Genomic DNA, 25,347 nt, shown 5'->3' on the forward strand with positions numbered 1-25,347 from the left:
AACAAATAGGAAACTGAGACACAAAATGGTTAGAGGAATTGCCCTGGACCATGAAGTAGCTCAGTGACAAAGCCAAGACCAGAAACCAAGTTCCTGGGACCAAGCCTGCTGTTCTCTGTCCTGCCCCATAGGACACACCCAGAACACAAATATTGATTGTCTTCTCTGAGGGGGAATGGCTTTCAACAGGCCACTAGTCTCTGCAGCCCTTCTCTGATTTCAACGCTCTGTACCATCCCAGTAAGAGCAAAACAACCTCCTGGGGCTGAAGAAAAATGAGCAAGTTATTTTGAATAAAGTCTCAGTTTTTAATGATCCTTGGTGTTCTAACCCAAAATAAGGTTAAAAATTTTTCTAAAGCAAATGAATTTTCCAAATTAATAGAGTCAGTCCTTGTGTTTAGAGTAGTCACATTCTTAGAAAAGGTCCTTTAAGTAGAAATACCATTCATCAACCCTAATTTTCATATAACTCAATGTTAACTGTGTGTCAATTGCTTTTGGTGAAGCAGAATTCTTTCCTCCAGTGAAAACAGAAATTCACCATGGAAGACAGATTTTTAAAAGGAGCTTCAACAGCCAAAGCAGAGTAATTGGCCCTAAATCCTCCCGTCCCCCCACCCTCGCCTCCCAGCCCAGATTCCTACCTTACCCCCACAAACACACATGTAGCAGCCCTGAGGCCCATCAAGGAACTCCGTGTGAAAACCCAGAATGTCATTATAAGGTAGTTTGCCATACAAAATCAAGTTTTATGGAGTTAACTAATGCGTCATATTTACTCAACTCTAAATGATGCCTTCTCTTTGGCAGATGTTCTGATGCCCCTGGCCTCACCACGCAGTATGGGGTCCAATTTCCAATTGCCTGAAGCTTCTTCTAGCCCCCAAATTATGACTGCACCAATCGTGTGACTGACAGGAGCTCTGTACAAGTGTTCCAGTTCTCTCGCCCCTCAAGGGCAACAAAGACTCCTTCCCCAGCTCCCTTCCCTATCCCTACCATGTCCCTGGAGCCACAGTCCATACCAGCTATTTGCTCTCAAATACTTGTCAGGAAGGAAAAAGTTCTAGAAATGGAAGTGGTACTGGCTGCACAACACTGTGAATTCCACTGAATTGTACACTTAAAAATGGCTCAAATGCTATATTTTGTTATGTATATTTTATTAGAATAAAAAGCGAAAAGGATGCTCTTGGGACTGACAGGGAGACATCATCCCCCTGTAGATTGCTTATGGCCCCAGTCATTTTTGTTTAGTGGCAAATTATATATAGTTTAATCTTTCAACAGTTATGACATTAATTAAAACCCCTGATAGAAAAACGAAAACTGCTTGGCACCCGTCTCCCTCAAAAATTCCTTATCACAGGGTCTGCTTCTTCTTCTTTTTTTTTTAACTGAGACAGAGCCTTACTTTGTTGCCCTCTGTAAAGTGTCATAGTGTCATAGCTCACAGCAACCTCAAACTCTTGCGTTCAAGTGATTCTCTTGTCTCAGTCTCCCAAGTAGCTGGGACTACAGGTGCCTACCACAACACCCAGCTATTTTGTTGTTGTTGTTTATTTGTTTGTTTAGCAGGCTCGGGGCTGGGTTTGAACCCACCAGCACTGGAGCATGTGGCCAGCGCCCTAACCTCTGAGCTATAAGTGCCCCCAGAGGGTCTGCTTTGGGAAAAGGTAGACATTGACCATTCTAATTCAGACTGTAGCTACTGATGAGTATAAATCACTTATTTAGAGCCTGATTACCCTTGGGTGAACCTTCCATGATGTCTCAAAACTTGTGATTCTAGGGTCTGACTTTGCTCTGGATGGCCTTGAGTAGATGGCAGCTGGTGTGTGGGTCTGTGTCATCATGAAAGCAGACAGTTTTGAGAGTGCTTCCATGTTCCAGGTACTGTGCCAGACACCAGTTATATCCTAACTCATTCAATCCTTGTATGAACCCCAGTGGTGCAGGACTTTCATTTTTGCTGTTTGGCACTTGAGGACGGAGGCTCAGGGAAATGAGGTGTCTTGCCCATGGCTCCCGCCAGTTGGGGTGAGCAGAGAGCAGGAATTTGACCCTCTGCTGGCCCTAGGGTCCATGTCTATACTCATCTACCCCTCTGCCTGTGTTTCTACCTTGTTGCAACACCTCCAGGCACCAGTGGAGCCTGGATGGGTGGTCAGGATGTCATGACACCCAGAAGGCTCAATTCTCTACTCCAGACTGCCGAGCACATGCGAAGCCAACACTGCAGTGCCCAGCCTTCAAACACTGGATGTACTACCACTTTGAGGTTTTTTGATGCTGCCTATGTCTAAAACCTTGACATGTTTTATTTAACTAAGGTATCTATATTTGGGATCTTGTGCCTTTATTTTATTTTATTTTATTTTATTTTATTTTATTTTATTGAGACAGAGTCTCACTCTGTCGCCCTCCATAGAGTGCTGTGGCGTCAAAACTCACAGCAACCTCAAACTCTTGGGCTGAAGTGATCCTCTTGCCTCAGGTCTCTGAGTAGCTGGTGCCTGCCACAATGCCTGGCTAGTTTTTAGAGACAGGGCCTCACTCTTGCTCAGGCTGGTCTTGAACTCCTGAACTCAAGCAATTCATCCGCCTCGGCCTCCCAGAGTGCTAGGATTACAGGACTGAGCCACCATGCCTGGCCTATGCTCTTCTTTTGAAAAGCGCCTCAGTCCTTTTACCATGTGGAGCCCTATTATCTGACCCTGGGATAACTGTGCAGATCTTAAAACAGAATTTCTGCCTTTTCTCTACTCTCCTCCTCTCAACCAGGAGGGCAGACAAGTGTGAACTCAGCTAGCAGCAGCATGAATTAAAAATCTGGACACCCAAGCAGAAGTCTTAGGGTGACCTCTCTGACCTTCTGTCATAGTTATAACTTCTTACCCCCTTTTCTCCCAAACAGTTGAAAGCATTAACATTCGCTAGGCTACTGCTATCTGCAAAGCACTGTGCAAGGTGTGTGGGACAGATCACAGCAGGGAAAACCAGAGTTGAGTGAATAAAAAGACAACTAACTGATTAGCTACCAAGGTGAAGACAGTGTCTGCTAGGTCTCTGTACGTGTCAGGGTGCCCGGTGGAATAAATGAATGGTGTCACCAAATATTTTATTGAAACCAAGCATTCCAACAAAGACTTCTTGAGCACCATCAGTGCACCCCACGACATGCTGGGGTCTCAGCAGAGCACACAACCAAGATATTACCTGTATGGAGGTTACAATAGGAGAGAGACAGGGTGTTGGGCTGTAACCATGCGAATAGAAACATAAGAGAATTCCAGTCTGGGATATGTGGAGAGAGGGAAGCAAGGGAGCAGGAACGGAGCCGTGCTGGGCCACTCTGGAGAGAATGACAGAGAAGGCCTCCCTGAGGAGGAGATGGTACAGCTGAACTCTGAAGGGTGAAAAAAGAGCCAGAAGTGAAGATGTGGGAACGGCCTGAGGGGAGAAATGCTCTGGGCTTGTTAGAACAACAAAAAATAGTCCACCTCGACTGGAGCACGCATCAGCCTGGATGAGAATGGAGGATGAGAGCGGGGCCCAGACCACCTGGGGTTGCAGAGGTAACGGGGAGGGGTCTGATGTTACCCTGAGTGGGACAAGAGCCCCTGCAGGGCTTTGAGCAAGGGAGTAAAGTCACCTGATTTTTTTATTTTTAACACTACAGCTTGGAGGAACTTTGGAGGATTAACTGCAGAGAGACAAGAGTTCACAGGGCAAGTCATCTAAAGAGGCGACTGCACTAGAGTCCAGGCAGGGGACAGTGTGGGTTGGCTGCAGCTGTGGCACAGGAGGTGGTCAGAAATGATCAGATGTAGGATGTGTATTTGGAGGCAGAATCTCTGGGGATTGCTGATGGTTTGAAGGAAGGAAGGAGGTTGGAGCAATCAGAGGCAGAAAAAGAGAAGTGCCAGATGAATGGAAAGGATTCCAGGTTTTACAGGTGCTGGAATGAGGAAGGAATACAATGGCCTGGAGCGGTACAGGAAGCTGCACTGCCCAGGGCTGCCACGGCTGGGTTTTGCAGCCCTGTTTTCACACTGGTGAGAAGGAAGAGGCCTGAGCAGGAGGCAGGTGAGAGGAAGATGTCCTGTTTGGAGACCTGGGTGGTATCAGCCTGACCAAATTCATAAGAGGTGGGGCTGTTAACGACAGTTGGAGACAGACTATGGAAGTTGTCCAGTGCTAGATTTCACCTTAGTTATTTATGTAACAGGGCTCCATTCAAGCCTTTTCCTGCTAGCTCCTCTTGCTATGAGGCTGGACTGGGTAAGTCACAGAGGCCCACCCAGCCAGAAGCACTCAGTGGTAAGGTGCAATGTGGGTGAACAATGACTCCTTCCTTGCTCAGGGTGGTGGCACAGGGTGGCGGGTCAAGGGGAGTAGAGGGCCCAGTCCACAGTGTACACCACTGGCATTCACATCCTGCTATTGCAAACCCTTGGGCCCACAGTGTATGATATGGACGCTGATGATGCCACTCTCCATCAGACTCAAACACAGACACGATCTGAAGGAGGTTTTCACCTTTCTTTACTCAAAAAAATATATGTCTTCCTAATTGCCAAGGGGAGAGTCAGGTGCCTGGAGAAAAAGTATCACCACCCTCTTTGAATAGGAGGGTGGAGAGATGCAGAGTTGAATCCATCCATGCATGCATTTGCCGGGCATGTCTTATGTGCCAGGCACCAGATTGTTGACAGCATAAAGAAGGCAAAACCATTGTCTGAAAAGCCCTCACAGTCTAGTGGGGGACCCAGATCTGTAACAGGGTGGTGGATGCTGAACAAGTGGTCTGCTCACTTGGGCCACCATGAAAAGGAAAGTCAAGGACAACAGATGACAGCAATGTCCCTACAATGCAGCGCCCCAGGAAGCCACATACCTGTCTGCTTTCCTGACTTTTGCTTCTCTTTCTGTCTTCGGGTGATGCTATCTCTGAGCCGTTTAAGATTTTCCTGTAAAAAAAAAAAATTAGTTTATTTTTCAAGTATATACCAAAATGTATGGAGTCCAAACTTTAGAGTTTCTTTCTGATTTTAGCTGTCTGCAAGGAATATCACATTGCAATAACATTTCTTTTTTTTTTTAATTAATATAAGCCATTTTATATATAACAATAAGCACATAAACCTGTTCATTAAACATGTATTGAATCACAAAGTTGAATAGGCAGTGAATTCTATTAACCAGCAATTTTCTAAAATGGAAGCAAATCTTAGTGTCTTGGAGGGATATGTACACTAAGGGTAGCAGCAAAGAGTAGTATCAGAGCACGTGAACCAATATGCAATAACATTTCAACACGCAAAGGAGGCTCTATGCATTTGCAGTTGGCCCCCAGAAAAATCTAAGTACTCATGGAATTTGAGCCGAGGACAAGATATCTCTGCCCCCAAAACGTGTCCTTTTACAAACCCTTTGGTTCCCAGGTCTATTTCAGCTTTAAAACCTACTGCCTTCTCCCAGGTATGCTCCTTAGAAAGCCTGTCTCTTACCTGCTCACAAATATGCCACATACATTCCTGCCTCTGAGACCGTGTTGTCACCTCACTCTCCTGACCTTGAGGGGTGGTGATTCCTCCTCACAAGTCTTTTCCCAGCCTGGGTCAAGGCCTACCTTCTCCCTGAAGCCTTCCCAGTCTGCTCCAGGCCTCAGAGACTGTCCATGCCAACTATCTGGTACTTGGACTATGCGCCTTCTTAAGTATGTGTGCACATGTACGCACGCATGTATACATGTGCATATTTCCTCTTTGGAAATACTGTGAGCTGTCCAAGAGCAAGAGACCAGGGCCTGTACCTTTCTGTGATCCTGCCATCTGGTCCATTGTGGGTATTCAATAAATGTTGAACAGATATGTGAGGGTGGAGATTGTTGCTATTTTAGTCAATCAACAACAATAACCTAGAGGCTAAGTGGCTGAGCATTCTAGAAAAGATGCTTCAGGGAACACATCCAGACAATCTAGCTGGGGCAAAAGGTTCACATGAGGGAGCCAAGGAGGCCAAACTGCAGGGGTAGTTGGTTTGCAACTGCAGACTAAAGAGAGGGAGCTTTGTCCAGGAAGCTGCAGGGAACCCTGAACGATGTGATCTGGTCACCACTTTATAGTTCTGCTTAACAGAATTGGAAGAAAGCCGAGACTCCGCACACACGCTATGCAGTATGCCAGAGAGATGTAGGTGACAGAAGCCACACTGGGAGGCTGGGAAATGGAGAGACTAGAACAGATGCAAGAGGAAGAACACCACTGAGCAAGACCAACCACGGCCCGGGGCAGACTGCACACGAGGGAGCCTGGGAGAAGGGACAGAGAGAGTCTGACATCTGGCTTCAGTCTCTGGGAGGTGTCCGTGCACTGAGCAGGGAGAGGCGAGCAGCCTAGAGGGGTGGCTCAGGGCGCCTCAAGAGGACACACCAGGCTGGTGGCTGGACATTAGAACAGGAGACACAGACGGCACAGAGAAGGAGCCGAAGGGAAGGTGGACAGTGCCCACTGTGAGAGGCAGACGTGACAGTGACAGAAGGGGGGACAGAGAGGCAGAGGAAAAGGAGGATCCGGCTCCCCGGGAATGGTCTCCGCACCGCCAAGCCCTGGATGGGCGAACTCAGGAAGTACTAGGGAGCTGCACAGAACAGTGTGAGACCCCTGCGCTGGGGTTCTCTGCCATGTTAAATGTGAACCCTGGTTATCTGTTTTACCCAGGAGTTCTGGACAAGTTATTGGGAGAGGAAGAAGCCTCTTGGATATAAACATAGAAAGATAGCTAACTTTTTTTTTCAGAGACAGAGTCTCACTGTGTCACCCTCAGTAGAGTGCTGTGACACTCACAGCAACCTCCAGCTCTTGGACTTAGGGGATTCTCTTGCCTCAGTCTCCTGAGTAGCCAGGACTACAGGCACCCACCACAACACCCGGCTATTTTTTGTTGCAGTTTGGCTGGGGCTGGGTTCGAATGTGCCACCCTCGGTATATGGGGCCACCCAAGATAGCAAACATTTATTAGGTATTTACTAAGCACCAGGCACAGTAAGGTCTTTACACGGCTTATTTCTCTCTCTTTACTAGGGGGGAAAATGGAGGCACATGAGGTCAAGGTCACCCAGCTGCAAGTGGCAGAACAAGGATGTAAACTCAGGCAGCCAACTCCAGAGCCTTGGCTGCTCTTAACAACCTGCCACGTGGCTGTACAACTTGGCAAGGAGAAAAAAAGTCATTGTAATCATTATTTGTCCAAAATCAGCCTATTTTCAGCAAGACTGAGAGTCCACCTCCCTTGGACTCCTGCAGGAAAGGGACCTGGCTTCCTGCTTCTTGCACTACAGGTGGCCTCCCATCTTTCAGAACCCCAGGGGGAGGGAGGCGCCTGGCAGAGTGGGTGCCCCTCATCTTAAGGAGCACGAAGAAGGCAGAAGCACACGTAGGAAAGGCAGCACAGGCTCTGGAGTGAGAAAGGACCGCTTTGAACCCTGACTGCCTGTTCGCCTCTCTGAGCCTCTGTCTTCTGTAAAATGGAAGGAATAATATTTACTGCACATGTATGCTGTGGTGGGTAAGAGAGACTAGGTCTACTCCACATTTAGCACAGAGGCCCACAAAGTGCTGTCAGAGCCCGACAAATGCTGCTCTCTGAGCGGGTCCCTGCTCTAGACTGCTCCATCCACTCCCAGAAGGCGAGGCTCCCATCTCAGGTGGGGAGGGTGCTGCTTGCTCATTTGCCCTGACAGCCAGTGTATCCCGGCCTGCGAGAACAGAGACTAGAACACACACACCAGGGTCTCCAGCCAGCACCCTGAACATGCCCAATCCTGTCTGATCGTGGAAGCTAAGTAGGGTCAGGTCTGGCTGGTCCTTGGAAGGGAGAATACACACCATTGGGAAGCGCCCTGGAGTGGGGGCGGGGGGTAGAGAGAAAAAGCCCAAGTGGTGGTCTTGTGCATGTCCCCTAACCTGGGCCCAATTTTCTTCTTTTTTAATATGAAGGTATAGGACCTAGGGACATGCTTCCTAAGGTTGAGTTTGAGTTCTTTTGATGGTTTGTAAGTGTATGTGGCATACACATACAGACTTAAATAAATATTCTCACAAACAGCTGCAAACCACACAATAGGACTTTCCTCCAGCACAGCCCTCTTTTCTCAAGGGATAACCACTGGTGTGGGCAGGGGTTGGCCCTTTCTAGATCTTTGTTTTGCGTTTACATATATGCGCATGGAAACGCAGTGTGTGTGTGTGTGTGTGTGTGTGTGCGCGCGCGCACAACTTGCTTTAACTTGGGTAGCTTTGTATCTGGACTTCGTTTTATTCATTTAATTCTATTTCTTGGGAGCTTTCCAAGTTCTCTTTGAGCTCTCAACTATAATAGTTGTGTGGAGGATTTGGCACTAGTAGAGACAGAAACTTTTTTTTTTTTTTTAAAGAGAAAAGCTAGATAAGCTAGATAGCAAAGGTAGAGAACCAGATGTGGAGAGAAGCAGCAGTGGCAGAATTGGGGTTTCTGGTTCATCTTGGTTGCTGACCCCCAGCCTCACAGCACCCAGCTCCTGGAAAAGCTTCAGGGGAAACACACAGGGTAGGGAGCCTGTGGCCCCCCAGATGCCCAGTGTGACCCATTGACCAAATCCAAACTTTGCAGAACAAAGCCTTTTAGGATTTGAATTCAAACAAAAGGCCACACTCAAGGATCCAGAAGGCCACATGTGGGCTCAAGGCCGCAGGTTCCCAGCCCCTGGAATGGAACAAAGATACACATTCACCAATGTACAATAACGCACAAATGTTCACATGGCCCAGCCTCCTCCACTGTCTGCTGGAGAAACAGACGTTAAACAGATCCCACACAGAGCCAGTTACCTGCTGGAAGCGGAAGGACTCAGAGCGTTTCTTCTGGTTGAGCTGCCACTCTTTGAAGTGGAGCACAGCCTCGTCCACGTTCACAATGCCCAGCTTCACCTGCTCCTGGAGGGTAATAAGCTGCCGCTGGCCTGGTGTTTTCATCCCAGCAAAGGGGTCATATATACTGGACTGGGGCCTGTCCCTGCACGGTCTGACAGGTGGCTCTGGAAAAGATGGCAAGAAACAGCATGACAGCTCCCCACACTGGGCAACAGCTGACCGGAGGAGTGAGGTTAACAAGCTGGTCATTGGATCAAGAGGACATGTCTCAAAAGAACAATTACATGCAGAATCAAGAAGGGGTAAATCTGACATGGAATCAGTGGAGAAGGAAGCAGCTAATGATTTCAAAGCCTGTCACACTGAAGTAGACAAGGCTGCAGCATTTGAAATCTGCTGACTCCCCCAAGCCGTCATTATTGAGATGCCTTTAGACCAGCATTTCTCAACCGTGGCCCTATTGACATTTTGGGCTAGGTAATTTTTTGTTATGGAAGTATGTTCTGTGCACTGTGAAACGTTCATCAGTATCCCTGACCTCTACCCTTTAGATTCCAGTAGCACCTCTTTCCCTAGTTATGACAACTCACAGTGTCCCTACATTTTGCTAAATGTCTACTGGAAAGGGGGATGGGGGGATCATGCTCAGTTGAGAGCCACTGCTTTAAATGTAAATCCACTCCCAGAAGAGAATATAGAGGAAGAGTTTAGCTCCACTCCCAGCCCTCTGAGTAGCATGAGGCACAATGACTGTGGACTGAGAGGCACGAAATGCCCCATGAGACTGGAACACAAATGGAATTGTGACCCAGGTCCAATAGCACCAGATATCTGATTTAAACACATAAATCAGGTGCCGGGTACCAACTGGCTATCCTTGTTGTCCCTGTGCCAACCTCTTTTCCATGTTACAAGTTCATAGCTATTTGCTTTGGAGATTCCAAGGAAATATGAAGACAAGCTCCTCGTTCTCCAGGTTGTGACTCCAGTTCTGTGAGGAATGAGCTACTTACAGAGATGATAGGGTCATTGAGGCATGAGAGGACAACTTGACATTTTCCTACTCAAGTCACATGGGCTAACTTGATTCTAAATTTCTCATTGTGACTCAGGGACATAACAAGAAGTGAAAGGAGAGATGGTTTCACCAGTGGGTATTGAAAAAGCCTCGAAGAAGTCTGTCTACCATTCTGCCTGACCAGTCACTCATCTGTCTACACACATTCACATGCCCATCTCCTAGTCCTGCCCTTTCCAAGGCTGTCTTTAAGGGTATTAGGAGATAGGGTGGAGGGAAAAACAAAATGCACAAATCCACCAGTTTCAGGCTCCCTCCCCAAAGTCCTTGGGGCATGCCTTTAAATGCTTAGAAGGTGCTTGGCTACTTTTCAAAAGAGTCCTCAATGGGACAGTACCGAATGTCTGTTTAGCACCAGGAAATTAATCAAAGGAAAAAAGAGCATTCAGCTTCTCAAGCTCCCTTAAAAAGTTTTTAGGAGGCTCAGCACCTGTAGTTCAAGTGGCTAAGGTGCTAAACCCATACACCAGAGCTGGCGGGTTAGAATCCAGCCTAGGCCTGCCAAAAAACAATGACAGCTGCAACCAAAAAAAAAAAAAAATGGCCAGGAGTTGTGGCAGGCGCCTATAGTCCCAGCTACTTGGGAGGTTGAGGCAAGAGAATCTCTTAAGCCCAGGAGTTGGAGGTTGCTGTGAGCTGTGATGCCACCGCACTCTACCCAGGGCGACGCTTGAGGCTCTGTCTCAAAAAAAAAAGTTTTTAGGAAAATGAGATGTCATTGTTACCCAATGGCAAGCAAAATATCTTTTAAATAAAATTTGAATGAAAGTATAGGTTAGCTAGTATAGATAGGGTAAGTAAATAGGCTGTATCATTAGGGAAAGCCCAGCTGCTGGGCCGCCTACTATCCTCCTGCTGCCATCAACCCCAATGTCACACGTTTCTGTGCTCTATAGACACTTTCTGCTATTTTAATGTCCTTTGTATGATAACTTTGTACAATATTCTAGGGTGCCCCAATCTCTTCCTCTCTTACTACCAATAAAGGATTCTCCACCCCAAAGTATCTCTTCAATCTTTTTAGTACCAAGAAATTGTTGGTACACTTGGGAATCACTGAAATATGAACACTTTTATGACCCAGAAGTCCAGTTCATGTAACACCCAGCTTACCTTTCCTGATGCTCTCTGAGGAAACATAGAAATTCCCAGGCCGCTCTTGACTTTTTTCTGCAAAAACTATGACAGAAAGAATATTTTGAGTAAACACCAAGGCAGACATCTTTCTAAAGAGCTTTAAAATATTTTAATATATTTACCAAAAAAATTATCAATATTTCCTGCAAAAAATAACAACAATGAATCCACACCTAGGATCACTGTGTGAGGTTCTGTAAATCAAAATTCTAGGAGGCAACCAAGAAGGAACAGGAATTATCAAATGAAGACAGACCACACAGACAAGATCTCAAACCTCGAAGGACAAAGGCGGCCAGAGAACATGATCGACATTTACAAGATCATTGAAGAAAAGGGTGATGGGAACAAGAACTGGCGCCCAGATCCCTGCGCACCTGAAGCCAGCAGGTACAAAAGCATGCACAGAGCCAAAGGGACTAAGATGAGGTCACTCACAAGGGCCTGGGTCACAAAGGCTAATGGCGAAAATGGAGACGCGACTAATGCGGACTTAGTGGTAAAATGGCGTGTTGATTTTGGCTTCCTGGGCTCTGAATGATTCTCCTTGTATTTGAATCCTGGCTTTGCCACTGATGAGCAATATGATCTCAGCCAAGAGGCTTGACTGCTCCCTGCCTCCCTCCCTTATCTATAGAATGAGGATGATAATACACCTTCATTGGTTTACTGAGTTAATACTTAGAACAGTGCCTGACGATGTGAGCACTCTGTTAGCTCTATAATCGTTATTCACCTCTACACCTTGAGATGGATGCTGATAGTCAGCAACACCATGGCCAGCTCTGCTAGTCAGCCCCAGTGACGTCTGGGCAGAGCCTCACAGTTCATAAAGTACTTCCTCGGGTAGTATTTCATCTGTGCCTCATGATGATGCTGTGGCGGAATATTATGATGTTTTATTGTGACATATACATTAATGCCTACATGTGTTATTATGATACCCATTTTATAGATGAGGAAACTAAAGCTAAAAAGAGTGAAATAACTTACCCAATGTCCTATGCTATACAACTGGAAAATACAAGAGCTGACGGATGAAGCCACGTATTCTGCCTCCAAGAAATTGCCTCTTTTGTCCTCTCCTGTCTGTCTCCTTTCCTTTCTCCACAGTTTTCTGGAAAGTCCATCTGGGCTCTTTAAGAATCACTCTTGCTTCTGTCCAACTGCCTCCCTATATGTCATCAATACTGCAAAACTACCTCTGCCCTTTAGGAATGACCAATATATATGTGTATGTTTCTTAGTTTTCGTTACCTCAGAAGCAGACCCTAAGACAAAGACTGAGAACAAGTGGTCTATTTGGGAGGTAAGACCGGGAAGTGGACGAAGCAATACGTGGTGGGTTATTAAGCAAGTTGTTACTGTGGGCAAGATGGGGATCCCTGGAGCAAGGCAGGATGTGCAACTCAAGGTCCTGTGGGTCAAGCAAGCTAAGGCAGTCATCTGCCACCTGCTGTCAGTCACTGAGGGCAATGGCCACGTGTGTTAATTCCCCAACACCCCAGCCCATCCTGTGAGAAAACAGAAAGGGCTCCGGATGGCAGAGGAAGCCCGTAGGCGGAGAGACACAGGTTACTGACAGGTGGGATCTGGCTGGTGAGCACAGAAACGTTAAGAGCTAGGGGATCAAGAGTGTCTGCATGTGCCAAGGAGATGGCAAGCCATTGACACAGACAGTACGTGGTAAGTTTTACACTTAAAAATTACTTGCTATTTATCTGAAGTTCAAAGTTAACTGGGCATCCTGCATTTACGTGGCAACCTCAACTTAATTACCTGGGATTCTGGTTAAGCACTACCTTCCCCCATTTATGATCTCCTTCTGCCACAATTTCCACAACATTGTTATACTATTTTTTAAAAAGATGGAATGTAGTTCAGGAGCATAGATCTGGCAATTTGTACTTGTAACCATATTAATACAGTCAAGTTCTAAAAGAGAGTGAAACTGACAATGCCGTCAGTACCTAACTGATGTCCCAGGGACAATTAGGAATAAGTCAAAACACAATTTTTAATAATGTAGGTTGGTAGTCATCCTAGCATAGTGACTAAAAGATAGAACTGTGGAGTCAGACTCCCTGAGTTCAAATCTTGGCTCTGCCATGTGGTGGTTGAGTGACCTTTGTAAGCCGCTATTTAGTCATTTGTGAAATGGGGATAGTGCTGGTACTTACCTAATTAATAGGTTATCATAAAGGTTAAATGGCATGCTCCAGACAAAGCACTCTTGGCAGAGTTTGGCACATGTTAGATATTAAAAATTAAAAATAATAAGAAGGGTTTCAGGAGGTAAACATTTCTCAGGGCTCTTGATTACCTAAGTTTTTGCCACTGTGCATGAATGCCTCCAAGAAGGCCCACAACACTCTAATCATTGCTGCTAGTCCAGCTCCAGAATCTTCCCTGAGCTATGACCCTATCTCCTGTGGATGGCTAGAAAGCATTCAGGACAGGACAGTCTCTGAGCAATGGTCCACAAAGCCAGGCAATCCAGGAAATTCCTTCAGAGATCCTCTGAAGACATCATTCCCTGACACACTTGCCTTTAGAAATGTATGGTTCATTATCTGGCAGCTGGTGAGCCCCAGAAGCACCAGCCTCTGGCCTGGGCACTGGGACAGGGGGCCTGCTGGCTAGGTCCATGGAAAAGGCCTCACCATCATCTACCATGTGATAAACATCTTCTTCCTGCCCAGGATGGTGCAGCTGTCTCTCCAAATTGGCCCCATTGTTGCCTAGAAACACAAAGAAAAGTGACTGAAAGCAGTGGCCAAACCAAGTGGGTGACTGCTAGTCACAGAACAGAGCGAGTGACCACAGTCCATCTGTTCAGTACTTCCCTCTGGCAAATACCATCTCCTACGTCATCCACCCAGAACACCCTGCAAAGCTGGGAAAACAGACATCACCTTCATTTGCCACCATCCATGCAGTAAAAGGATGTGCACACCGGGCTCTATCACCTCAGTTGTACTGCTGAGATTCAGTTACTCATCCTGTTAGAACTGGGGGAAACCCTGGCTGTCAGAGGTAAGAAAGGTGGGGCATCTGCTGCCTACCATCCAGTAAAAGTGGTACTTCTCACCTAGGGCTGTAAACACATTCCCAGGGCTTCCCTCTCACGGAAACAGTAAGTTGTAGAGCAGGAGACCAGGAAATATTTTTATAGCTCCAAATAGTAAATATTTCAACTCTGCCCTCATAGCATGAAAGCAGCCATAAACAGTACTAAATGAATGGGCATGTTGTATCCCAATAAAACTTTATTTACAAAACAGGCAGTTGGCCACACTGTGGTTCATCTACCACTGCTTTAGGTGTTTTCCTCTTAGTATTTGCTTTCCATATCTACAGACCCCATCTTAAACTGCAAACAATCGGACAGGGTTAAGAAATTACCCATACGACTTAATACCTTCCACCTTTGATACCTTCAATACTAAAAATAACAACAGTAACAAATCTTTATTAACTGTTTATTATGTGTCTGGCCTGCTCTGAGACCTACAGTGTAATAATTCCACTTAATTCTCACAACATTCATCTCGTTTTGTGACTGAGGAAATTGAGGCCCCGAGGAGTTGAATAACTTGCCTAAAGTTGAATAACTAAAGCAGGAAACTGGGACTAGATCAGAGTCTGTGTTCTTAGCTACTATACAACACAGCTGCAAATTAGTGATACTTGTTTATATTCCCCTCCACTGGAAAGTAAAGTCTCCTGAAGGCACTGATCATATGTAATTTTTCTTTGTGTCCCCAGCCCTGACATCCAGTACCGTGCTTTGCATATGATAGGTACTCAATAATACATTTTGGCTAAATGAAAGTAGATACATGTATTTTAAAAGAGGTCTTGGCAGAGGCAACTCATTTACCCAAATGAGCAGTCCAATGGCAGGAATTTCTGGCCTGCCTGTAATGGGCTGATTGGTGGTTCTAGGCAGGTGGGAGGGAAACAGAGTGCCTACAACCACATCATACGCCAGGTATGTAGCAGACCATCCCTTGAGTGGAACAACCCTCATATGGAACCAGGCAATGGCTGGCATTTGCTTTCTCTTCCTTTTTTTTTGCTTTCTCTTCCTTTTTTTTGCTTTCCTGCTCGTAGCTACAACTTACCTTCTAAAAATTTGCGGATCATAGAGTCCTTAGTGGTCCGACAGAAACTACCACCAGGGATGGGACTAGATGTACTGGCCTGAAGCATCTCAACGTCTAGAAGAAAAAGAGACAAAGAATTGATACATTATTCTTCTACACAGGTGAGGAGATTTCACAGATGGATGTATACAATTTGGCAACTTGCTTACCAAATTCAAGCATTTGCCAATCCATCAATCCATCCCTTCCTCCATCCAGCTACTCAATCAAGACACCCAGTAAGTGTAGAGCAACAGTCACAACCCTCAGGCCCTTTCTTTGACCACAGGCCTCAAAAGTTGCTCACTGGCATTGGAAAGAATAGGCTCAATTTTTAAATATCTACACCATAGAATTGTGCATACAGAAAGGAAAAGGAAGCAGGAACAACAGTGAGCAACTGTGATGTATTCAAACAATGGAACATTCTACAACAGTTTAAAAGAATGCGTTGAAGTCACCTCTGTCAATGTAATTCCATCTCAATGACACGCTGACTGAAAAAGTTAGATGTTTATAGGATGATACTGTTTATGTAAAGTTTTAAGCCCTACAAAACAATATTATAAATTATTTATGGATTCATAAATAGGTAGTCAGTATATAAACATGCTGGGAATGGTTAAGTGTTGATTGAATTCCTGGTAGTAGTTACCTCCGGAAAGGGAGGGAGGACAACTCAGTTCTGGAAGGGGTTAACAGGAGACCGCAATGGGGACCATAATATTCAACTTTTTAAAATCTGAGACAAAAAAAGAAATAAATTATTTTTGAAGATTCTGATAAATCTGAAGACTCAAATCTTCAAAAATATCCAGCATATTAGATAATTAAGATGCTACCTAAAGGGGGCAAAGTAAGGTTCTATTTTTGTCATTTGCTTGTATATATAAGAAGAAACTTGGAAGGAGATACAAGAAATTAAGACGAGTGGTTTCCTGGGAACTAATAGATGGGGACAAGAAATGGAGAAAGCTATTCCACTGTCCATCTTCTTATATTTCAGTTTTTTCAGCCCATTCAAAACATAAAGAAATGCCATGTTTCAGATCATGTCTGTATTACCTTATCATCCAAAAAACAGTTTGTTTCCTAACACAGAAAACACATTCCATTGAATACGATATGCCTTGATTTCTTCTAGTTCAGAATCCTGTGATTCTAAGTGAAGAACCAGAGTAAATAAATATCCCCACTATCGTCACCACTGAATTGTATAACAGTCTGCAGAGAGATTTTCTGATAAGGACTCGCAATTAATTCATTCTTTAAAAATTTAAGGCCAAAAAATTTCACTTATTTTAGAATTTCAGTTTAAATTCACTTAATTGTCTTTCACAGAACATTTTCCCCATGGAGTTAGAAAATTGGGAAGGAAGATAAACTCTCTAGGTGTGAGCTCTGCTGAGCGTAGGACCCTCCTCTACCTGACCAAGACCCTATTTCACCTCCCTCCTCTCTTAACCTCACCTCAATTTTTAATCCCAGCCACCTGACCCCAAATCCAGCCATCTTTTGAAACTATCCACTTTGAAGTTCTTCATTTATCCAACAATGAAGGATAAATGCTGGAGGAGGTGGAAGTCATTTGGAAACCATTTGAGTTTGGCTTCACATTCTGTAACCCAGAGGATGTCTTCAGAGAAGTTTTTGGTAGAAGGGGCCCGTTTTCATTCGACATCTTTGATGACGCATTTGAGGACTTTATTGGGAATCGGAGCGGTCTCCGAGGAAGCGAAAACTGAGGAACAGGGTCATGTTTCTCTGCCTTCACTGGATTTCCATCTTTTGGAAATTTTTTTCTTTTGAGACAGGACTTTCTGTGGGATTTCCTACAGGATTTATTTCACTCAGGTTGCTGGATCACCGGGGGGTGGGGGGCTCACTTCATTCTCTTCCACATCATTTGGTGTTAGTGGGATGAGCAACTTCACATCTCTATCAACTTCTACAAAAATAGTTAATGGCAAAAAGATCACTACAAAGAGAATCATGGAGAATGGTCCAGGAAGAGTGGAAGTTGAGGAAGACGGGCAGCTCAAGTCCCTGACAATAAATGGTAAGGAGCAGCTGTGCTTGGATAACAAGTGACTGAATGTACAGGTTTAACAGAAATGTTAACTGTAACAAACATCATTTGAGGATTAACAGGAACATTTTTTTGAAGATTTCAAATGAACTCAACTTTCAGCATCACTGTACCTAATCTCAGTGTTTATAAACCGCTCATCAGAGCCATATTTGTCATAGACTTTCGAGTTTATTGTTGGGACCATATAATAGGACCTTTTTTTTTTTTTGTAGAGACAGAGTCTCACTGTACCGCCCTCGGGTAGAGTGCCGTGGCGTCACACGGCTCACAGCAACCTCTAACTCTTGGGCTTATGTGATTCTCTTGCCTCAGCCTCCCAAGCAGCTGGGACTACAGGCGCCCGCCACAACGCCCGGCTAAATAGGACCTTTTATTTGCCTTTAAAATTATTCTAAATCTCTGTATGCATTTTGCTTTTTTATTAAACATATTAAACACATAGCTTCCAGAAGAATGTGCACTAACGCCAGCGTGGACCTGCTTTTCCACTGTGTCTGAAACGTGAGCCAAGTCAGCCTGCTGTCAAGATAACACTGCAGGATGAATCTTCTACAGAAATAATTTCATTTTTTTTCACTATTTAGTAGTAAAAGATATTAACACATTAATGGTAATCGATTTCTGGTTTACTATAAATTAAGGACGTTTTCTAGCTGTGCATGAATTCTGGCATCTTAGTAAGTTCTGACAGTTGTTTAAATATGTAATGTTAAGGTTAGGTTAAAAAGTAAACCTGGTATACTGGGTCTTTGTATTTGCTTTAAAAAAAAATAAATGCGAATGTCTTTGGTGCATTCTTTTCTGAAAAAAAAATTCATAACCTCAGTCTAATCATAGAAAACGTCGGACAAACCCAAAGTGAGGGGCATTCTGCAAATAACTGATCAGAGCCCCCCAAAAGTATGGAAACAAGGAAAGACTGGGGAACAGTTACAAACTGGAGTAGACAGAGAGGAAAAACTAAATGTATTATTAAATCCTAGAAAGGACCCCAGAACGGAAAAAGAACACTAGTGGGGAAATTAGTGAAATTTGAACATGGTTTGTAGTTAAGTTAGAGGTATTGTTGCCAACGTAATTTCCTGGCTTCAGTAATTGTACAATGGTTATATAAGATGCTACTATCAGGAAAACCTGGGTAAAAGGTGTGCAGGAAAACTAGTATTTTTGCAACTTTCCTCTAAGACTAAAAAGTAGTTCAAAATAAAACTTGTTTCTTTAAAACAGAGAGAAGAATAAATGAGAAAAGGAGAGGAGGAACCACAAAAGCTAAGCTATTTAGTAAGTTAGCGTAGCTCCTGGGGATGACCCATGGTGCTCCTCCTGTCTGCTCATACTATCAAAGAAAAGTACCTTATAGTGACGCAAGTGGAACAGGTGTATGGGAGTACAATAATCGAGGTGGCATACAATAACCGAGAGCTACCTATGAAAAACAGACTTTAACTCGAGGTTAAAAGCATGATTTTGGAAGCAACAATTGAGGCTCTGCTGAGAGTTTCTAGAGGATGATTCAAAGCTTGGGCTAGGATCAAAATACACAGGTTCCACTCCCTCCCCCACTTTTGGCTATATCACTACACACCCACTAATCCAACATCAATCCGTGTTTTTAGGTCCAAGTGAACATTCAGATTCACATGATGACCAAGGGCCATGCTTGGCACCAGTGTACTCAGAAAGATGAGGATGCAAGCTAACAGGACAGGGCCAAGAGGCATTCTTTATTTGGGTCAGTCCTTGCACCCCACCAACAGCTCGGGTGCAAAGAGGTTCCACTCCTCTAGAAAACCTCATGTCCCATAGGAGCAGTATTTCTCACAGCCACTCAAAACGCATAGCTTCCAGGGTCCCCACAAGAGATAGGCCAGAGTCATTGCCCGCAGGAAAACTCAAAGACTGGTGTCCTTTTCAGGCATTTATACTTCCTGTACATCTCATCTCAGTTCCAGATGCAATTTACCAATCAAGTGTCATTTTTATCATAGGCAATGTTGCCTAGAAACATAGTTGACATTTGGCTTTTATCAGGTTACCAGGGTAACAGAGCTAGGAAGTCAACCAAAGGTCAAAATCTTACGCAGAAAGGGAAATGATAGCTGTTATATTATCTCTTGGCCCATAATTATCTTGGGCCAAGTTGTTTAAATCCTTTCAGCTTCTCTTTCCTTGTCTGTAAAATGGTGATAATGATAGTATATATCTCATAGGATTGTCATGAGTATTAAAAGAGAAGCTTACCAAATGTTTAGCACATAGGAAGGGCTAAATGAATGCTGGATGCTGTTGTTATTATTATTACTATCATTTTTTTTTTTTTTTTGTAGAGACAGAGTCTCACTGTACCGCCCTCGGGTAGAGTGTGGTGGCGTCACACGGCTCACAGCAACCTCTAACTCTTGGGCTTACGCGATTCTCTTGCCTCAGCCTCCCTAGCAGCTGGGACTACAGGCGCCCGCCACAACGCCTGGCTATTTTTTGGTTGCAGTTTGGCCGGGGCTGGGTTTGAACCCGCCACCCTCGGCATATGGGGCTGGCGCCCTACTCACTGAGCCACAGGCGCTATCATTTTTAATATTAATTCTATACCCAGGCTAATGTCCTAAACAGAGAACAACTGAAAAAACAGGATGTGATTTATACTTTTTTTTTTTTTTTTGTAGAGACAGAGTGTCATTTTATGGCCCTCGGTAGAGTGCCGTGGCCTCACACAGCTCACAGCAACCTCCAACTCCTGGGCTTAAGCGATTCTCTTGCCTCAGCCTCCCAAGTAGCTGGGACTACAGGCACCCGCCACAGCGCCTGGCTATTTTTTGTTTGCAGTTTGGCCGGGGCTGGGCCTGAACCCGCCACCCTCGGCATATGGGGCCGGCACCCTACCGACTGAGCCACAGGCGCCGCCCTGATTTATACTTTTTTTTTAAATGGTAACTTTGTTTGCACTCAAGTCTTCTGCTTCCAGAGTAATGAATGCTTATGAGTTAATTGTAATATGCGAATTTCCATACATATTCTCAAACATCTCATGTGCTTATTTAACCTCGTAAAAACTATGCCCAATTAATATTTTTACATTTGAACATGCTTAAAGCAAGGGGGAGATGTTCAGACAATGAATTGTCAATTCTTTTTTTTTTTTTTGAATTGTCAATTCTTTACAATATAATTATTTATGGAAATTTGACTCACAAACAAGGCTTGTCAGGTGCTTTTTTTTTTTTTTTTTTTATTTTAATCATGGCTCCTGAACACCAAGCATCCGCCGGACAGAGCCAGCAGGCTCCTTCATTTTGCCCAGCCTCTGCCACTGCAGTCCAGACCAGATGTGGAGGTCCCATGCCCATGTGCCCGGCACTTTCCTGAGGCCCAGCACACTCTTTATTAGTGACTCAGCAGTGAACATCAAGGGGCATTTCAAAAGCCCTTTAATCTGCTGGCCCTACTCCCTGCAACCAGGATCATAGGTAGAGGCCAATCTGCAGGACAGAGTCTAAAGTCAGAGGATCTAAGGAGTGGCTGGAAGAGCGTAATGGGGACAAAGTTGCAGGGAGGAGAAGAAGGGTATTCACACAAGAGGAGGCTGGAGGTTGGCAGTAGTGACACTGATAAAGGCTTAGAGCCACCTGAATGGTCTGCATTCAGGAACAAGTTAGAGAAAGGCAGCCATGGAAATCAGGTAAACCAGAGGGTCCCAGAACACCGTCAGCATCATGGTCAGAGGCATGGACTTAGTATCTTGGACATGTGAGTTCAAGCCTTAGCTCTGATTCTTAGGAGCTCTGCGTCCTGGGGTAAGTCACTTGACATCACTAAGCTTCTGTATCTCCACCTGTGACGTGAGGGTGAATAACAGTACCTATATCATAGGACAATTGCCTGGGTCAGTTGAGACAAGGCTTAAAAAACGTTTACCAACAGTGCCAGGCACTAAATATTCATGGTTATCATCATCATTATTATTATTATTGTTATTATTACATTGAGGCTAAGTTGGTGTATTAATTTTCTATGGCTTCTGTGACAAATTACCACTTAACATAAATTTATTATCCTACGGTTCCATAGTTCAGAAGTCTGAAATGGGTCTCACTGGGGCAAAGTCAAGGTTTCATCAGGGCTGCAATCCTTTCTGGAAGCTCCAGGGAAGGATTTTTCTCCATGTGTTTTCCAGCTTCTAGAGGCCCCCAGTATCCCATATCATAGGCCCTCTTCTTCCATCTTCAAAGCCAACAATGTTGGGCAGAAAGCTTAGCTGAACTGAGTCCTCACAGTGCCACCCCTCTGGTGTGTTTTCTGATGCCCTCTTCCACTTTTGAGGACCTTCGTGATTGTACTGGGCCTACCCAGATATTCCAGAATATTCCCTGTATCTTGAGGTGAGCTAATAAGCAGCCTCAATTTCATCTTCAGTCTTGATTCCCCTTTGCCACATAACCAAGCACAATCACAGATACGGGGGCATTATTCTGCCTCCCACAGATGGAAGCAAATATTGGGCACATTTAGCCCACTGTGACCTTCCTTCTCACACTGGGTTGGCAAGGGGAGCAGAGGGCAGGGATTAGGGCACACTCAAGCTAATCCATCCTGTTTACACACAGACTTAGGCAGCCTTGTTCTGATGTAGACACTGATCAGACTATTGAGTCTCCGAATACGATCTACCTTAAAAATGAAGTTATCTAAAAATGACTTTCTTTCCATTTCCATTATAAATAAAATGATTCTTTTTATACTTAATTTAACATAAGTATCTTCGAATTAGACTGTGAACAGCAGATACACATGTGGGCCCCCCTTCCTTTACTTTGTACTCACCAAAACATCACTAACCAATCATAACATTCTTTCTGGCCTGAGAATCCTTTCCAACACAGCACCCAGACACTCAATACTGGCCAATTGGCATTGGTACATGAAGTTATTTTAAAAGCATTATTTACCGGCTTGGCGCCCATAGCTCAGCAGCTAGAGTGTCAACCACGTACATTGGAGCTGGCAGGTTTGAACCCAGCCAGGGCCTGTCAAACAAACCACGACAACTAAAACAAAAAAATAGCCAGGTGTTGTGGCAGGCACCTGTAGTCTTAGCTACTTGGGAGGCTGAGGCAAGAGAATCGCTTAAGCCCAAGAGTTTGAGGTTGCTGTGAGCTGTGATGCCATTGCACTCTACTGAGGGTGACATGGTGAGATTCTGTCTCAAAAAACAACAATATTATTTACCATACCTGTATTAGACACTAAATCCCTGGTAGTAGCAGATATTACTTTTGTTACTAATAAATTTTTTAAATGTACCTTGTTGTTTGGAGTTAATGAGTGATAAGACACTCTCAAACTCTGTGTGTACACACAACTCAGACACACAGTGAGCAGCGCAAGTAATGGAAATACACAGAAAGCCGACGAAAGGAGTCTTTCTAGACAAAGGGCATTTTATAAACAACAAATCCTTGCATTCCCGGATGCTCAACGTTTGTACTTCAGATTCCAACCATTTAACCTTCATCATTTGCTAGTTAAAAATAAACTGAAATGTGTGGAAACCGACTGGTCCAAAAACTAAGTGCAAAGTCCTTTCATTTCAGCAGACAAAAACAGCAATGACAACAATAACGGAGAAACTCTGGGGTCGCAGTCTCCTTGTGGAAGTGCCAGCTACTGAGTCACCCCGCACTTCATTGAAGGAGTCAATCAGAAAGAACCCATTTCTGGAATGCAAAATGCTCAAGCAGATGCTAGAACACCCAGGCAGGCACTTAATTAAGGGGTGAATTGAGAGCAAAGCGAATTCTCAAAGACACTCATACAATACTCCTCATGGGACGTGAATCTAGATCGCTTGGCTGCAGTGGAAACTCCATCCACATCATATGTTGTTAATTTAATAGGAAACCAAGTCTGAGTATATAATATAGTAAAATGTCAGCTACTGAAAGACGATTCATCTAGACAGGCTTTCAACCCCTGAAAGTAGGTCAAAAGAATTTTTTTCCCAGCAAGAATATTTTGTGGCCAAGAAAAGAGTCTTACAGCAAGGAGCAATATAGTAAAACATTTGAAGATAACCCAAAACCGGGCTGGCTGAGTTTGCATCTAGGTAGAATGGAATGGTTTGACTGACCATGTCAATAAAAAAGTCCAACTTTTCCATACCCTAATGGGGAAGTGATGGGAAGGAGAAAGAGAGACAGACAGACACATTGTGATGACCAGTCTCAGGTGTTATCTTGATTGGATAAGGAATATCTAGAGCAGTGGTTCTCAACCTTCCTAAAGCCTTGGGTCACCACAACATGAGGAACTGTATTAAAGGGTCGCAGCATTAGGAAGGTTAGAACCACTGCTCTAGAGTGAAGGTGCTTCCAGAAGTGGCTAAGTGGGAATGATCCACCCTCAACGTGGACAGGCACTGTCCAGTCAGCTGAGGGCCTCAATAGAACAAAAACAGAAAACAGGTGAATTGGTCTCTGTCTCCAGGAACTGAGATACACTTTTATTCTCTAGCCCTGGATATCAGAGCTCCAGGCTTTCTACCCTTTGAATCCAGGACTTAGACCCGCTGCCCATTGGGGTCTCAGGCTTTCAGCCTCAGACTGAGAGTTACACCACTGGCTTCCCTGGTTCCATGAGGCCTCTGGACTATGCATTTTGGACTTTTGAGTAGAAGCTGGAAGTAAGTAAGACTCTGGGGGCTCTTGGGATGGAATGGATGTATTTTGCATGTGAGAAGGACATGAATTTTGGAGGCCAGGAGTAGAATGCTTTGATTTGAATGTGCACCCCAAAAGTTCATGTGTTGGAAAATTAATCCCTCTGACCTCATAATGGAGTAACATTTCCCACAAGAGTGGGTTTGTTACTGCAGGAATAGATCTGTTATAAAAGTGAGTTCTCGGGCGGCGCCTGTGGCTCAGTCGGTAAGGCGCCGGCCCCATATACCGAGGGTGGCGGGTTCAAACCCAGCCCCGGCCAAACTGCAACCAAAAAATAGCCAGGCGTTGTGGCGGGCGCCTGTAGTCCCAGCTACTCGGGAGGCTGAGGCAAGAGAATCGCTTAAGCCCAGGAGTTGGAAGTTGCTGTGAGCTGTGTGAGGCCACGGCACTCTACCGAGGGCCATAAAGTGAGACTCTGTCTCTACAAAAAAAAAAAAAAAAAAAAAGTGAGTTCTCTCTGCGTCATTTTCTTGCCCTCTCACCATGGGAGTACTTCTGTCATGTTGTGAGAAAGCCCTCACCAAATGGAGGCCCCTGCTCTAAGACTTTCCAGCCTCAGGAAATGTGAGCTAAATAAATCTCCTTTCTTTAGGAGTTATCCAATCTATGGTGTTCTGTTAGAGAAACAGAAAGTGGACTAAGACACACAGACAGAAGAGAATAGTAGTCTGAAATTAAGGGGCTAAGAAGCGATGGCTGGCATGGGCAATGAAAATGGGGCTAAGAATAAAAAGGTCAGGAGAAGCAACAAGTAAGTTTTGTGATTTTCTTTTTTTTCTTTGTAGAGACAGAGTCTCACTTTATGGCCCTCGGTAGAGTGCCGTGGCGTCACACAGCTCACAGCAACCTCCAACTCTTGGGCTTAAGCGATTCTCTTGCCTCAGCCTCCCGAGTAGCTGGGACTACAGGCACCCGCCACAACGCCTGGCTATTTTTTGGCTGCAGTTCAGCAGGGGCCGTGTTCGAACCCGCCACCCTCGGCATATGGGGCTGGCACCCCACCGACTGAGCCACAGGTGCCGCCCAGTTTTGTGATTTTCTTATGCAGACAACAAGTTCCTCAATACAGTATGCCTGACAAACACAAAGACCCTCTGCCATGCAGGAATTAGTCTGTGGAGTGTGTTTGTGGTGGGGGATGGTGAGTCAGGCATAGTGACCCACCTGCACACAGCTCCCACTGCATTCTCAAAAAGAAGTGCCCTTTTCCTCGATGGCACTGTCAGTTTGTGATTATGTATTTAGTCGTGTGATGTGTT

The 25,347-nt window shown here is 44.8% G+C and overlaps 1 protein-coding gene across 6 annotated transcripts in view; it reads right to left on the reverse strand.

The window, feature by feature from the left end:
* The window catches only part of PIK3AP1 (phosphoinositide-3-kinase adaptor protein 1), a 118,541-nt gene that overhangs the window by 19,890 nt on the left and 73,304 nt on the right, over nt 1-25,347 (reverse strand). For 5 of the 6 annotated variants that reach the window (XM_053583672.1, XM_053583667.1, XM_053583670.1 and 2 more), the window contains 5 exons: nt 15,260-15,355; nt 13,682-13,873; nt 11,109-11,174; nt 8,876-9,081; nt 4,903-4,975 (listed from right to left, as the gene is read on the reverse strand). In XM_053583672.1, coding sequence (XP_053439647.1) covers nt 4,903-4,975; nt 8,876-9,081; nt 11,109-11,174; nt 13,682-13,873; nt 15,260-15,355 — 633 coding nt within the window. The remainder of the gene's footprint in view (nt 1-4,902; nt 4,976-8,875; nt 9,082-11,108; nt 11,175-13,681; nt 13,874-15,259; nt 15,356-25,347) is intronic. The other variant, XM_053583669.1, reaches the window with a different exon arrangement.

Source organism: Nycticebus coucang, chromosome 3 (assembly GCF_027406575.1).
Source record: "Nycticebus coucang isolate mNycCou1 chromosome 3, mNycCou1.pri, whole genome shotgun sequence".
Classification (NCBI taxonomy): domain Eukaryota; kingdom Metazoa; phylum Chordata; class Mammalia; order Primates; family Lorisidae; genus Nycticebus; species Nycticebus coucang.